The sequence below is a fragment of the Falco naumanni genome, chromosome 3 (assembly GCF_017639655.2).
Source record: "Falco naumanni isolate bFalNau1 chromosome 3, bFalNau1.pat, whole genome shotgun sequence".
In the NCBI taxonomy this organism is placed as follows: Eukaryota; Metazoa; Chordata; class Aves; order Falconiformes; family Falconidae; genus Falco; species Falco naumanni.
The window spans coordinates 35,484,565-35,498,575 of record NC_054056.1 but is presented as its reverse complement, the minus strand read 5'-3'; the positions used below and the strand labels follow the sequence as shown (position 1 = coordinate 35,498,575).

The window sequence follows — 14,011 nt, the reverse complement described above, 5'->3', positions numbered from 1 at the left end:
TAGGATCCTTTGTTATGTTGCAAGTTGGATCATAAAGTCTTCCAGACAAATATGTAAGCTTTATGTCTGCCTGAGAAATCTAATTTTGGAAGGATTTGTAGGAAAATCAACAAGGTAGATGTGTCCTTTTTCAGATGCGTGTAAATGTTTTGTTCTGTCAGAACTGTTGGAAAATTGAAATTGGTTGCTGGGGCTCAAATGTAGCTACAGGTCCCAATGCTTTCTTCAAGACCTGATGTTTCCTCGCATGTAACTTATTCTTCTCTTCACCTTTTCACCACTGTTTATGCAATCTGTTATGTTAATATTTTCTTTTCCCATAAGAAGGCTATGTAAAACTGGACAACATTTACACTTCTTTTGCTTTCTTTCCATTCTCCCATCTCAGCAGAGCCCAAGGACCCCCTTCTCTGACCTGCCTGATGGTGAGAAGATCTTTAACGGAGGAGATGGCATGTGGCAGGACCAAAGCCAGGATCAAGCCTTGCTCTCGGAAATCACAGAAGAGGATCTGGAGGCCATCCGTCAGCGGGAAGAGGCCATTCAGCAGATTGAGGTCAGTAACTTTGTCCCATCAGGGGCTTTCGAGCTGGAAGTGCAGATTTCTTGTGTTGTGCGTTGCTCAACATGATGAAAGAAATGCTGATTTACATTGCTGCCAGTACAGTATTGCTAAAAATGGGAGCGATTATCAAGTGTTTCTCAAAATGGAAATCAGTGGCAGAAGGAAGAATTAGAAATCCGTATGACCGGTAATGAAAATGACAAGAAATAATTAATATTTGCAGGCTAATGTAGTGAGGTTGAGGTTGGTTGGTTGTTGGGTTTTGGTTGTTTGTTTTTTTTTTTCCAGTTAGTCTTCCATAGTAGAGTCTGTATGGAGGTAGTTTAATTCAGCTTGGTTCTGCAGCAAAGCACTTTTCTGGGTGCATGCAAACTTCAAACTGGAATTGGTCACAGAGAGAAAATATTCAGCTTTACCATTAGAGAGAATAGGTAGACAAAAGGAAATAACTTGTTAACATTTTTCAAACAATTCAATATTTTTGCTTTACCAAAGTATTTGGAAGTTCTTAATGCAGTTAAAAGATGTACTATTTTTACTCTTTTTTTTTTTTTTTTTTTTTTTTAAGAAGTGCTATAAATAAAATACGAAAAAAAGAACAAAAAGAGGTCTGAATAAGTTAAACATCCCACATTTTTCTTTTTATACTTCTCTTTTTATGCTTTTGGGAAACTCTTGTTACTCAAATTTAAGCAATACATTAGTAAAACCAGAACATTTAAGATCTTTCTAATTTGTGTGCTTTTACAGTCCTAAACTCAGGATGAACCAAAAAAAGAAGGCTTCAGAATAATCAGAACATTTAATTAAGAACTATACTTTGTCCTTTAATTGGATTGAGCTAATTTTATCACAATAGATTTTGGTTGTGGTACAGCAGGAACTGTGATTGAGTTAGTGAGAAAAGGGAACAAACGTTCCAGATGTAGACACATTGAGGCTTTGAACTCTGTTTGCAAACATTGATAGCTACATGTCATTCAACACTTTAAAAAAGAAATTTTGATAGTTTTACAGGAGTGAGAGGAGGTTAGCATATACCTAATTTCTATTATTGTTTGCTGAATAAAAGCGATTGAGATTTGTGGACTTATGTGCATTACTACAGATGAAATTTTTAAATAATATTCTCATACTGAGTATCCTTGGGTGTGAATTGACCTTTCATACTTGAGGAATCTCTTTGCATCCACCAGGACAAACTCTAGGGAACTTTGTTGCAAGAAAATGCATGGTTTGGGATGTTCCTGCACTTTGATATTCAAGAAAGATTGTAGCAAAAGTATTTCTGAAATGGTGTTGTGGACACAAAAGATGTTCTGTTTGAAATACAGTCACTGCCTTTTTCTTTGTGTCTTTATGTTGCCCCCTGCCCTCCCCAGAAAAAAAAAAAAAAAACAAACAACAAAACACCACCAACAACAAACAAACAAAAAAACCCACACACAAATTCCACCACCACATTTAGTGTTTGCCCATTAGGCAGTGGAGAACAACCAGCCCCAAACCAGCCCCAAGCACACCAGCTTTGCAGAATCGAGAAGTGCAGTCACGTCTCCTCAGAGATCATTGTTTTGCTGGTTAAATCCCATTTCTGGGCCACAATCTGATAGCTCTGCACGGAGCTGCACTGGCCCACGTGGCTCTGGTGGGGGTACTTCAGGCAAGTAAGTAAATCCAGTCACAGCCCTGCTTGATGTCTAAACAAATGCAACACGTCTTGGGCAGGCTGTGTACCTATTGATTTGGTAGATGCTGTATACCTTTCTGCCTAAATGCGAACTTACCTGTGATTAACTTATTCAGCTGAGGCAGTTAATTTTTTTCAGCCTTCTGCTTCCTAAGAATGTGTGCACTTTCTTTTTCCCCATGTCCTGCATCTATTTTGCTTTGCTGTCCAAGATCCGTGTTCATCTTCTAAGGAGGACTGCATTCCACAAGCATGATTTCAAATGTATCTTAAACTTTTCTCCTTGGGAGGAAAACTTTTAGGGCCAACAGTATTTTATTTAACATCTCCTTTGAAAGAATTATAATGAAAATGAAATGGATTTTTGGACTGCGTCATACCTCTCCCTAATTGTATTTGAATAAGCAGATGGTGCTCATTTTCACTGGGTTTTGTTTTTCTGTTTGTTGACCCACATGAACATATTTCTTGTGAAAGAACTCATCTTGCAAATTAAAACTTCCCTGATTTCATTAGAAGTTGTGGGCATAGAGAGGAGGGACTCACTGAGCTCATAGTCACCCTTACAACATTTCTCCAATACGTTTTCAAAACCAATAAGTAATCAAGAAGACTAAAAGGAACATTATTCCTAACTGTCAAACACAACTAATAAACTAAATTTATTGCCAATTTGATGTATAGCATTTGTTCTCCTTTGCTCTTTGGGGACCAGAATGAAGAACAGAGCTGTGCAAAGCATATCTTGTGCAAGTAGATTGGTCTTTCTGGGGTTTTTATGTTTCTGCATATCTAGCACCAGAAACACATATATCTTAAGCAGCACAGAAGAGGTCACAGAGCATTGCTAGAATATTGTCTCTTCTGGGCCACATATTAGCATACAACTTTAGAGGAGCCCATAGTGCTGTTGCCAGTATCAGGGCTTTATTTTTTTGTTTGTTTTGTTTTGTTTCGTTAAGAGACTTGAATTTGCCCTTTTTGCAAGAATGGATATAAAACCTTTTTCACTGCTGAAGAAATGAGGAAATAAATTCTTTTCCTGTCTTGTGTCCTGAAAAACAGATATAAAGTTGTGCCCATAATAGACATCTTCTTAATGTTCCAATGACTTTCTCCCACTTGTGTGTTTTCGGCATCTCCAGAATCTCTTTAGAGGTTCAGGTTAATGGGACATTGTTCTCTGTCATGAACATCCCTTGAGGCACATTTCAGCATTCACAGTTTCCACCTAGAAAGATAACAGCCATGTCAAAAGTTCAGCTGGCTGTTCATTTTATTTAAATGTCCTTATTTCGCTGTTGCTTGCAGATTAAAAATAGAGAAGTCTGCAAGGGAGATGTCTCACCAAAACCTTACATTTTGGATAAAGATTTTTTATTGCTTTGAAATGTCAAAATTTGGTAGGACACAGCAGCCTTGACACGAGTGTTATTTCTTAAAATATTGCTTTGAACTGTTATATAAAACCTATTTTAACTTGAACTGTATTGGCAGTGAATAATAAATGCCATAACAACTTTATATATAGCAGTGTAAAATGTGCCATCAGAAATACATGAGCTGTACTGTAATGTGCATTGTCAGTGCTCAGTGCTGGCACAAGCTCTGTCCACAAATACGTAATTTAGCACCCTGTGTCTTTCATTGGCACCTGTGGTCATGTAAAAAAATGGAAGGAGATAAAACTTTGAGAAGAAATGGGTAACCATTGAATAGAGAACTTCAGAATTTCATCTGGTGACTGGAAAGACCTATAAAAAAGATGTTAAGTGCCATATTGAATCACAAAGCCTACAGTGATCCTCCCCATTCAGATAGCTTTTCCAGAGAAAGGAAGGTAAGGTGAACCCCTCCCAGACCCCACCACCATTTCCTTGGAGTCATCACCAAGTCATCCCACCGCCTCCACAGCCCTCTTTCCTTTCTCATAGCAGTCTCCTGTCCCACTCCTGTGCTTCCCAGGCTGCTAACACAGCAGCAGGTATTGTCTTACCATGAAGAGTTGGGGAATACTCAAGACAGAAGTATACCAGGGAAAGGGCAGATTTGGAGAGCTGGGCTTGCTCCTGGTATTGGGAACAGTTGCCCATGAAATAAGGTTCACTTCATCTATCCTGACTTCCCTACACCCCTTTATCTTCCCACCCCGGCAGGAGGAGCAGCGGCAATAGGAGCTCAGCCCATGGAGGTAGTGAGCTGCCCATTTTGTCTGCTACCAAACGTGATGCTACCAGGACCAACCACATCACCTCTCAGCTCTGGAAACCACCAGGTGCCAGTCAGTTGATGCAGATAATTGCAGTTACCATATTAATTAGCAGTCAGGAAGCCAGTCATAGAGATCAAATGAATACAAGGTCAGTCTAGCTGAAGCAGTTTAATGATTAATTGCTACTGGATGGACAGGCATTGCAAACTGGAGACCATCAGCTGCAGATGCCTGTGCAGCCATGGAGAGTCCCTGCTAGGAAAATGTTCGGAGAAATTAATTCAGATGTCAACTGTGCCATCAACTCCTGATGGGCCCTGGGCACTGATCATACTGATCTGAAGCCACTTACCTATAAAACAAGGCTGAAAGCTTCATCCTGCATTTCAAAGGGAATGGGGGGAATAAGTTGTTTAGCATGTTCCTTCCTGATTTTGGTCAGAAGACACAGTAAATACAAAGAAGGTTCTCCCCTGCTCCCTGGGGTATTTCCACAAGTCTCCATCTCTTTCTTTTGGTATTTGTGCAGAACTCAAGCATTATCTTGGGTGATGTGAGAAGGTAGGCAGATTCCTCCAGTAGTACGTGGTCATCAGAGCATGAGAGACAATGCTGTCTAGGGATGCTTTGCTAACTTTTGGCAAGTGAGTATATGACAAGAATACCTCCATCCAGTTTCTAATCATCAGCGGAGGATATCCTGAAGTAAGCAATACGCATTAGCAGAGCTTCATTTTAGTTGTTGCTTCTCTTGGCAAAAGAGAAGGAGAGTTGGACAGGGTGTGGTAAAAGGTGTGAGGGACATGCTTTTATTTTTAGGAAAGGTTGTTCCCTCTGGGTTGGGTTGAGTAATGTTGATGTTCATTCCCTATCTGTTTTGAAGAGAAGTGTTAGATGGCAGCCTCCATGCCTGTCAGTCAAGCATTTGTAAGCAGACAGAAAATTAAATACAATAAAAATAAAACAAAACAAAACAAAAATGCCCACAGAGTCCGTCAGAGTGTACTTGTTAGTTCAAACCTGTTCCTTGGTCACGCATTACTACATATCATTTCTTGCTGAGGGGTATTTTCAGTAAAATCTCTCACTGATGCCAGCAGTTTAGAAGGTTTAATGCAAGTTATTTTATATCTTTCATCAGCTTCAATAGTCCAGGGGTTTGACTTATGAGGGCTCTGCCTCCCTCTTTGCAGAGACTTTTGGACTCAGAGTAATGTATAAATAACACCATATCATGACAAGCACCATAAGTAAAAGATCTGGTGCTCCATGACTGTCAAACAGCACACTTTTCATGGCAGCATGGTGGAGCCTAATTATCATGAGCAGCAGAGCTGCCTGTGAGATTGACATGGCCATCCCTGGGACTCAATATTGAGCTGTTCCCTAAAGAATCCGCTCCAGTGCTTTGGCCAGTATAATTTAAAATGACCTGATCTGTAAGACTGCCACCATTTATTTCGGGAGACTATTTCACGGTCCAGCAGGCTTCGGTGTTGATGAAATACTTCCCTCTGTTCTTGCTAAAGATCCCTTTCTCATTCTCAGCTCTTTACACCTAGTGAAACTCTACTGGACCCTGCAAATAATTCTTCTTCCCCTTTGGCTTTTAAACTCCTCAAATGCTAACAGTTATCCTCCTCTTCACAAGTCAGTTTCCCTTGCTTTTCAGTCACTTCAGTGCTCTATTCTCAATTATTTCCCATTTGTTAGGTCCTTTCTCCTACAGCAGCAGACCGTATATAGGATCCTGGCGTTGTAACAAAGCTGAACAGAAGAAATGTGTAAAACGCCCCATGGATCCAACTCAGACGTTACAAGTGCTGATGGAAAATAGCTAGGTAATTTCTACACCAGTAAATTAAGCAGTACCAAGGACACTAGAACTCACTCATTGTACTTCTAAATTGTTAGAGCATATCCTGGCACACTTTTGACCCAGATTAGCCAATGTTTGCCCAAATATTGACACAGTTTCAGAGTTGACGTGTTCTCCATAAGCAGTTTTGATGCAGCCACACTGTTTGGAGGGTAAGGGGAATTAATGATGTGAATGCAATGAAGTGCAAATGTGCAGTTCCAGTGTGTGAGAGTGGGCATCTTCCATGTCCATGTACAGCTGCAGCCTTATCGATCTAATGATTTGATCACAAAAAATTTCCTTTAGTCTTCACAGACATTTAGGAGAGAGGAGGAGTAAGGCAAATTAAGGGGCAGTTATGTGGGAAACTGCGCAAGCCTGAGGGCAAAATAAGGGATATGTGAAAGTGACAGCTGTTCTCTTTGAAAATGTGGAGAAGCCTTAGAAAGTGTTGAGAACAAAAAGCAGTCTATCCCAGCAGACTCATGAAGTGACCATTTTCATATTTGCCTGTACCTCCCCTCTCCGTCCCCTCGTGCCTTCCACAACTTGTGCATTGCTCCAAACTAGAAATACTTGTCTTCATATCAAATCCCTCCTTAGGCAATCTCCACATCCTTAACATGTTGCCTTCAAACTGCCAGTGTCATGCCAGTCAACACTGAAAAGTTTTATTAATTGGAGTTTCAGAGGCTGTGCCCTAAATGGGCCAGTGTTGGTTTGGTGCTTTCAGCGTCATTTTGATTCGCTCCCTGTTGCACTCCAGATGACAACTGTCTCAAGCACTGTCATTAACCTTGAGCTAGTTAACTTCCAGGCTTCTTTGTGGAGCAGGTCTGCTTGAGGTGTGTCTGTTCAAATGTTTTGGCTTCTATGAGAAAGGCAGTTTTAGAATCATATCATAGAATCATATAATCATTTAAGCAGGAAAAGACCTTTAAGATCATCAAGTGCAACCATTAACCCAGCACTGCCAAGCCCACCAATAAACCATGTCCCTAAGTGCCACATCTAAATGCCTCTTAAGTACCTCCAGGGATGGGGACTCCACCACCTCCCTGTGCAGCCTCTTCCAGTGCTTCATAACCTTATTGGTGAATAATTTTTTCCTAATATCCAATCTAAACCTCCACGGCACAACTTAAGGCTGTTTCCTTTTGTCCTGTCACTAGTTACCTGAGAGAAGAGACACCAACACCTGCCTGCCTACAGCCCCTTTCAGGCAGTTGTAGAGAGCCATAAGGTCTCCCCTGAGCCTCCTTTTCTCCAGGGTAAACACCCCCTGTTCCCTCAGCTGCTCCTCACAAGACTTGTGCTCCAGACCCTTCCCCAGCTCCGTTGCCCGTCTCTGGACGCACTCCAGCATCTCAGTGTCTTTCTTGTAGTGGGGGGCCCAAAACTGAACCCAGGGTTCGAGGTGCAGCTTCACCAGTGTCAAGTACTGGGGATGATCACTGCCCTGGTCCTGCTGGCCACACTGTTTCTGATACAGGCCAGGATCCTTTTGGCCTTCTTGCCTACCTGGGCTCGCTCTCTGACTCATATTGTAGTGGTGATTGCAAAGTTGTGCTCACATGTTTTCTTCTAGCTCACATCTCAAAGCACACTCAGAGCTCAGAAATTAAAATCATGTGGGATGAAACCCCATTAGAAGATATATTGCATGCATCCACCTCGTGGATTTTTACTAATAACAGACATACAGTCCACAGGGACAGTCTGGAGCGTAGTCAAGTAAAGTAAAACTTCCTGGATACTTTGGATATTGGATCCTCAGGAGCAGCTGGTTTGGTCTGTACATCTATGCCTGCTGCTCTGCAATACTTGCCAATGCAGGTACAGACTTGGTTATTTCCAAAGCAGCTGAGAGATGGTCTGCTTCTTGGTCTTCCTCAGAAAGCCAGTGTGACTACATATTACCTGAAGTTTGGCTTTTTCCATCCAGAATGGTTCCAATGCAGCTTGAAAGTGCTATGTTTATCATGTTCTGGAACCCAGAATGTCATTATGCTGGAGGAGTTTCACAGTCATGCTAGAACAAAATTGTCCAACCAGCTGTGACACATCTCTCGTGATACCTACCTCCTTGCACAGAGAAATCTAAGGTAAGATTACATTTCAGGGCTAAAGGTGCGTCACATGAGGACCAGAGGAGATCCAAGTGAAGTGTTCTGCAATGTAAGCGTAGCTGGTCAGCTCTGCTAGCCCTGCCCAGTATGGTGTTCGACCAGTCCATACCAAATGGCTGAGGAGTCAGGATCCTTTCCCTGCGGCAGCCCACGGAGTGTGACAACTCAGTCACAACCTACAGAACGGTATAGATGGGAGTTACATACTAAAACAGCAAACACAAAAACCACACGCACCCACAGAGAGTTCTTGCTCTATTTCCTTTTCTTTCCATCTCCACTGTTTATTAAACGCTACTGTGATAAGAATATCTGTATGAATCCATCTGGCCCGTAAACCCAACGCATGCAGACACAGAGGCAAGAGATGAAATACCACCAGGTAATAAGTTGTGAAAATTCTCTTATCATCTGCTTTCCACTCACACATCGTTTTTGCTGGGACTACTTGCAAAAGTCCAGACTTCTTACTGGCTGGCTAAAACTGTGTTTCTCCCTCTCCTCACAGAAATGACTCGAGCTTGTCCATTTCTGCAGTCAGTATTTCATCAGGGATATATGTACAGCCTAGGATCTCACTCTGCAAGACAAAGAGGTTTCAGGAACACTAACATTTATTTTTAGGCCTAGACACTTCTTATGTCTCAGGTGTAATCTTATGACAATACTGTGTGTAGTGAAGTGCTTTTAACTAAATTAGAGAGGTTTCCACTGTGTGCTAGAGATAATTTGCCTTTTCTGACTTAGATTCCCAGTGCCTTATCCAACAACTGTTGGTGTCAGAGTCTTGCCCTAAACGCTTTACTTCATGCACTCTTCCTTGCAGTGAGCTTGCATGAAGAAACTAGCAATGAAAGCCTTGATTCAGCAAATCACTTATGTATGTCTTAAGAGCTTTGCTGAATAGGGATGGACTTTAGCACCTACTAAAAGTGAAGTATTTCCTCTGCAGAAGGAGAAAATAGTGCTGACACTCACATCATTTGCTAATAATCTGAATTTTAGGTAGACACTTCTGCATATATGTATATATATCTCCACAGAAACTGAGCTGAGTTAAAAGACACGTATATTGACTGTCAGTGTACCTTGATAAGGTAGAGATCTCTAGCACTTTTGATGAAATAGTGTTTAGCTTCTGCAGATCTTCTCGCTTAAGTGTTAATATTTCCTTTGTTAAAAGGATCTGTTACTTTCCTCCTCCATTTACTGCACTTTTGCCTTTTTTTTGTTGTTGCCAGATGATGACTGTCTCAATAACGGTAATGCCTTGCTCCTATTTCTGTCAGCACAGGCAGTACCAACACCGTATGCCTCATTGATACAGCTATTTCTGTGGATGTGATTTGCTGACCCAAAGGGGAATTGCCACTCTCACCTATTACTTAGGTTAGTGAGGTTCACTCTCTAGTTCTCTGGTGCTAATTAATAGCAATGTAGATCAATAGCCCATCAACCAGCCGAGATCCCCTAGCAGCGCTCTCAAGAGCTGTTACTGCAGATTTGACTTCTTGCCTTGCAGGACTGAGTGCTGTGCTTTCTTTTTTATTTCTTTTTGGTAGGGAAATAATTCTTTTTTCCCCAGTCCAGATGGAGAGAATATATATATATAACAACAGGTTAGTCTTATGTTGTAAACAGATAAAAGCTCACGTGGCCAAGCCCTGGAGCATCCCATTGAGACCGCACTGGTTGGAGAAGGAGTCAGCCCTTCCTGAGCAGCTCAGGAGAGGGGAGGGTGAACCAAGTGTATCGAAAAGACCCTGCAGAGATAACAAGGGGAGAGATCACTGACAGGGTGATTGAAATCCACATTTCACAGCAAGCCCATTTCACGTTCCCTCCTATTTACCAAAAGCTGCCTGGTTCTTTATAAATTATCCTCGACAGTAGTATTCTTCTATATCCTCACTGAAATCAGATGGAAAGTAACAGATAATGTTAACAGTATTAACAATGGATGTCAAATTTTAGAGGCTGCTGCCAAAGACAGTATTAGTTTATGCCCTCTGCACTATGCAGGCTCATCTTCTTTAGGTATTCTTTAATACTTTTAATTGCTCCTCTATAAAAGATGTTATAGAACTGTATTTCCCCACCACCCTCTTCACCATCTATCTACCCTGTGTGTCTTCTCTGGCTGTCATTTCCTTCCCAGAGCTGAAGTCTCCTGTTCCCCTTTGTATTGAGGCTGCTAGGCAGCACGCTTGAAGCAGAAGGATTATTAAGACTCACTTAGGTGTTATGGAAAAATGCAAATTTTAATGTAAATAGTTTAGTGCATTTTTTTTCATTGCAAATTTATAGCTAGACCCCTGAGCAACCTGGTCTGACCTCAGAGTTGGCCCTGCTGTGGGTGAGAGGCTGGACTAGGACTCTCCTGTGGCCCCTTCTATCCTGAATTATCCTGTGATCCTGTGATTCCATTATCTCTCCATCTCCTCTGACTGCACCACTTAGGGCTACCATAAGTTCACATGTCAATCTTGCTTCAATCTAAAGCCAAGACATCTCTATTTCCATGTCTGTGCGAGGTCCCAAGTCACTCTTGTTGTCTCTCCTCTTCCATTTGTTGCCACCACAGCAGGGGTTCATGGTTTTCTTCCACTTTCACACACATTTGTCACCTACTTGGTAGAATAGTTATGGTATTAGGATGTCAGCATCCTTTTCTCCATCAGGTGGATGGATAGAAGTCAGCAAAGGCTGGTATACAGGACAGTGTCCATGTCTATGTCTGCACCTCCCTGGAGGAGTACCCGTCTGAAATGGCCCTGTGCCCAATGGGTCTATGTCCCATCAGTGGGGTTTCTCTGTGGACATCCCATGGACAATGTGTCTGTATGCTTTGGCTGATCCTGAGTCTGCACTGACATGTTTGCTGTGAGTGTGGGTAACAATGATGATCTTATGAGTAACCATTGGAGCTGCCCTTTGCTGCTCAGGCAGACAGCTCTCTGCTGTACAGACCATTAAAGAAATATCTGAAAGACTGGCCATGGAAAGAAAATGGCGAGTACCTCATGGTGGCATTCACCTGACCAGATGCAGGTGTCTTAAGAGTAGGCATTTCTGCATAAACCATTGCTTAAAGTCTGTTTATATTCAAAGGAAGAGAAATAAGAGTTAGGGGTGAATAGAAATAGGATGAGACTAGGCTCTGGGAGTGTCCTGAATGCAAGAATGGAACTTGAGTTTCTCTAAATTGATGTCAGTTGAGATTGTGGGTCATTGTGTGCTTTCAAAGGACACTGAAACTCTCTGCCATGTTATCCTTCTTTCCTAAAGCGTTTATATGTATTCTTTCAATTTTTGCCCCTTTTTCCAGTTCTTAGCTGTAATGAACTCTATGTTTCTTGTGCAGCTTTCTCCCCCATGCTGCTGCATCTCTTGTGAGTCTTTCACAGACCAGCGTGAATTTGCTCTCCCTGTGCCTTCAGCTGACACAAAACCAAACTCCCATACATCAAGCTTACCAGAAGTCCTGTAGCCATTAGGAGCAGGAGCCCTTACTTACTAAGGGGAGATTAACCAAGATTCAGCAGACTGCTTGTGTAGTTCTAACACTATTGAACTTGCTGGATTAGGCCAAATAAATTCATCCTTTCTGAGCACTTCTTTAAGCACTTTTTTTTCCTGAGCATTATTCCTTTCTGAGGAATAGATCCCAACAGAGTATGTTGGAGTCATTGCTTTCCTACCATGTTTATTAATTCATTAGTCAAGTAGAGAAAAGCAGCAAAGAATGGATAGCATAAAATTTTCCTCAGAAGCCTGAGTAAGTCAAGACCCCACAAAAAAACATTTCTAGTGCTCAGCATGGTGTTGCTAGTCCCATAAAACTTGTAGAAGCACATGGTACAGCCTGAAATGTGAAACCTCAAGCACCAAAACACAATAGCTTTTAAATACTCCTTCCCTTCCTGGAAATGTAGTAAACATACAGGCACCTGGGTTGTCGCACTGTCCTCCTGTATGTATTTCCAACATGTATTGTAAGTTCATTTTGAGTGAAGGAGAGGACTGTTTTGATGCAGAGACTTGAAGCACTTACAACCAGGGTCATGTTTTCAGAAGAATTCAGATCTATCTTCTCCAGCAGCAAGTGGAATGCAGATGTGGTGGGGTTAACCATGCAGTGAAAGTTCGGTTGCTTTGTTTAGGAAAGGAACTGGAAACTAATGCTTAAAAAAAATCCATTTGCTCATGTAGGCATCAAAACCCACATTTTTTGGAATTGTGGCCTCTTGCTGGTACAAAGAATGAAGTTGAATTATCTCCTAAATTAAGGGTGAGGGATTGCTGTTGAAGGATGGGAGATGGAAGGGCTTTGGGTCAATGATCCAAACATACCCAGCCAAACTTTTGTACTTTACTCTCAACATCTTCTACTGAGCTGTCAGGGACTGAAAGGACTTTTCTGGATCACTCTCAGCATTCTTGTGAATGTCTAAGACTTCCTTCTTTCCATGTACCTGTAGCAGGCAGTGCTGCTACAGCAATAAACATCTGCTTACCTTTAACTCTGCTTTCGGTGCTGGTGATTTTTGGAGCAAAAGTTCTGAGTCCCATCTTTCCTTGTCAGTTCTTGCCCACGCAGCACACAAGGGATCAAAGCTGCTGCAGATTTCTTACCATGCTCCTATCCACATTTCACAGCTGGGGAAGCTGAGACATTATAGATTGTTTCTTTGCCAGTGGAGCTCCATAGAAATGTAAATGCCTCGTCTAAGACCTGAGAAAGAGTCAGTATCAGTGCCAGGATTAAAATGCTGCTTGTTCTGTACTTCTGCACTGAATTCCCTTCCGTGTGTTGCGATGGGAGATCCAAATACAAGATCTGGCATATTTGGCTTTTAATTTTTCTCCCCTTATTTGAATTGCTAGGCAGATGGAACGTGCTTCTGTTCGCAAAACACACTGTCATCTATCCAGCTTGGATGAAGCTCAAGGAAAATGCTAATCATCATTTGTAACTGAAGGCACATCTCCCTACAGGGGGAGCTTGCTGTTCTCTGAAGTTTCACCCATGATATCACGACTTTATCAAGAGAAGCTAAATAGCAGCCTGTCTCTCCGTGAATGCATAGCAGATTGCACTGTCAAAGACAGAGATAACTTCTTGCCCTCTGAAAAATCTTGAAATACGAGGATGAGGCTATAGGAGGGCGGGCAGGGAGGGAAAGACCTGCTCCAATACTTGTACACATGAAACACGCCTGCGGGAAGACTTGCGGGAGTGTTGGCTATGTCAGGCAACATGCTGTTACGCTCTTAAAAGATGAGTAATCTTCTGGGTGTCCTGGGACTGACAGACAGATGTCCATCGGGGATTCAGGTGTGGCGCTCAGAGCTGAATGCTAGAGACTTGTTAGCATATGCTGATTTTATCAATGATGGTTTGCTGCTGGCTGCATCCACAACAGAGTCTGTGTTCAAAGGCCTGGTACCTACAGGGGCATTTTGCTCCTGTCAAGCTTCTCAGTGGCACCTTTCTCCCCTGGAAACAATGGGAGCCCAGAAAACTGACAGTGATGAGGAGGAACAACTTTAA

General features: G+C 42.0%; 1 protein-coding gene across 7 annotated transcripts in view; it reads left to right on the top strand.

The window, feature by feature from the left end:
- Positions 1-14,011, top strand: part of TSNARE1 (t-SNARE domain containing 1) — a 506,791-nt gene that overhangs the window by 266,665 nt on the left and 226,115 nt on the right. For 6 of the 7 annotated variants that reach the window (XM_040587255.1, XM_040587249.1, XM_040587251.1 and 3 more), the window contains one exon: positions 389-556. In XM_040587255.1, coding sequence (XP_040443189.1) covers positions 389-556 — 168 coding nt within the window. The remainder of the gene's footprint in view (positions 1-388; positions 557-14,011) is intronic. The other variant, XM_040587253.1, reaches the window with a different exon arrangement.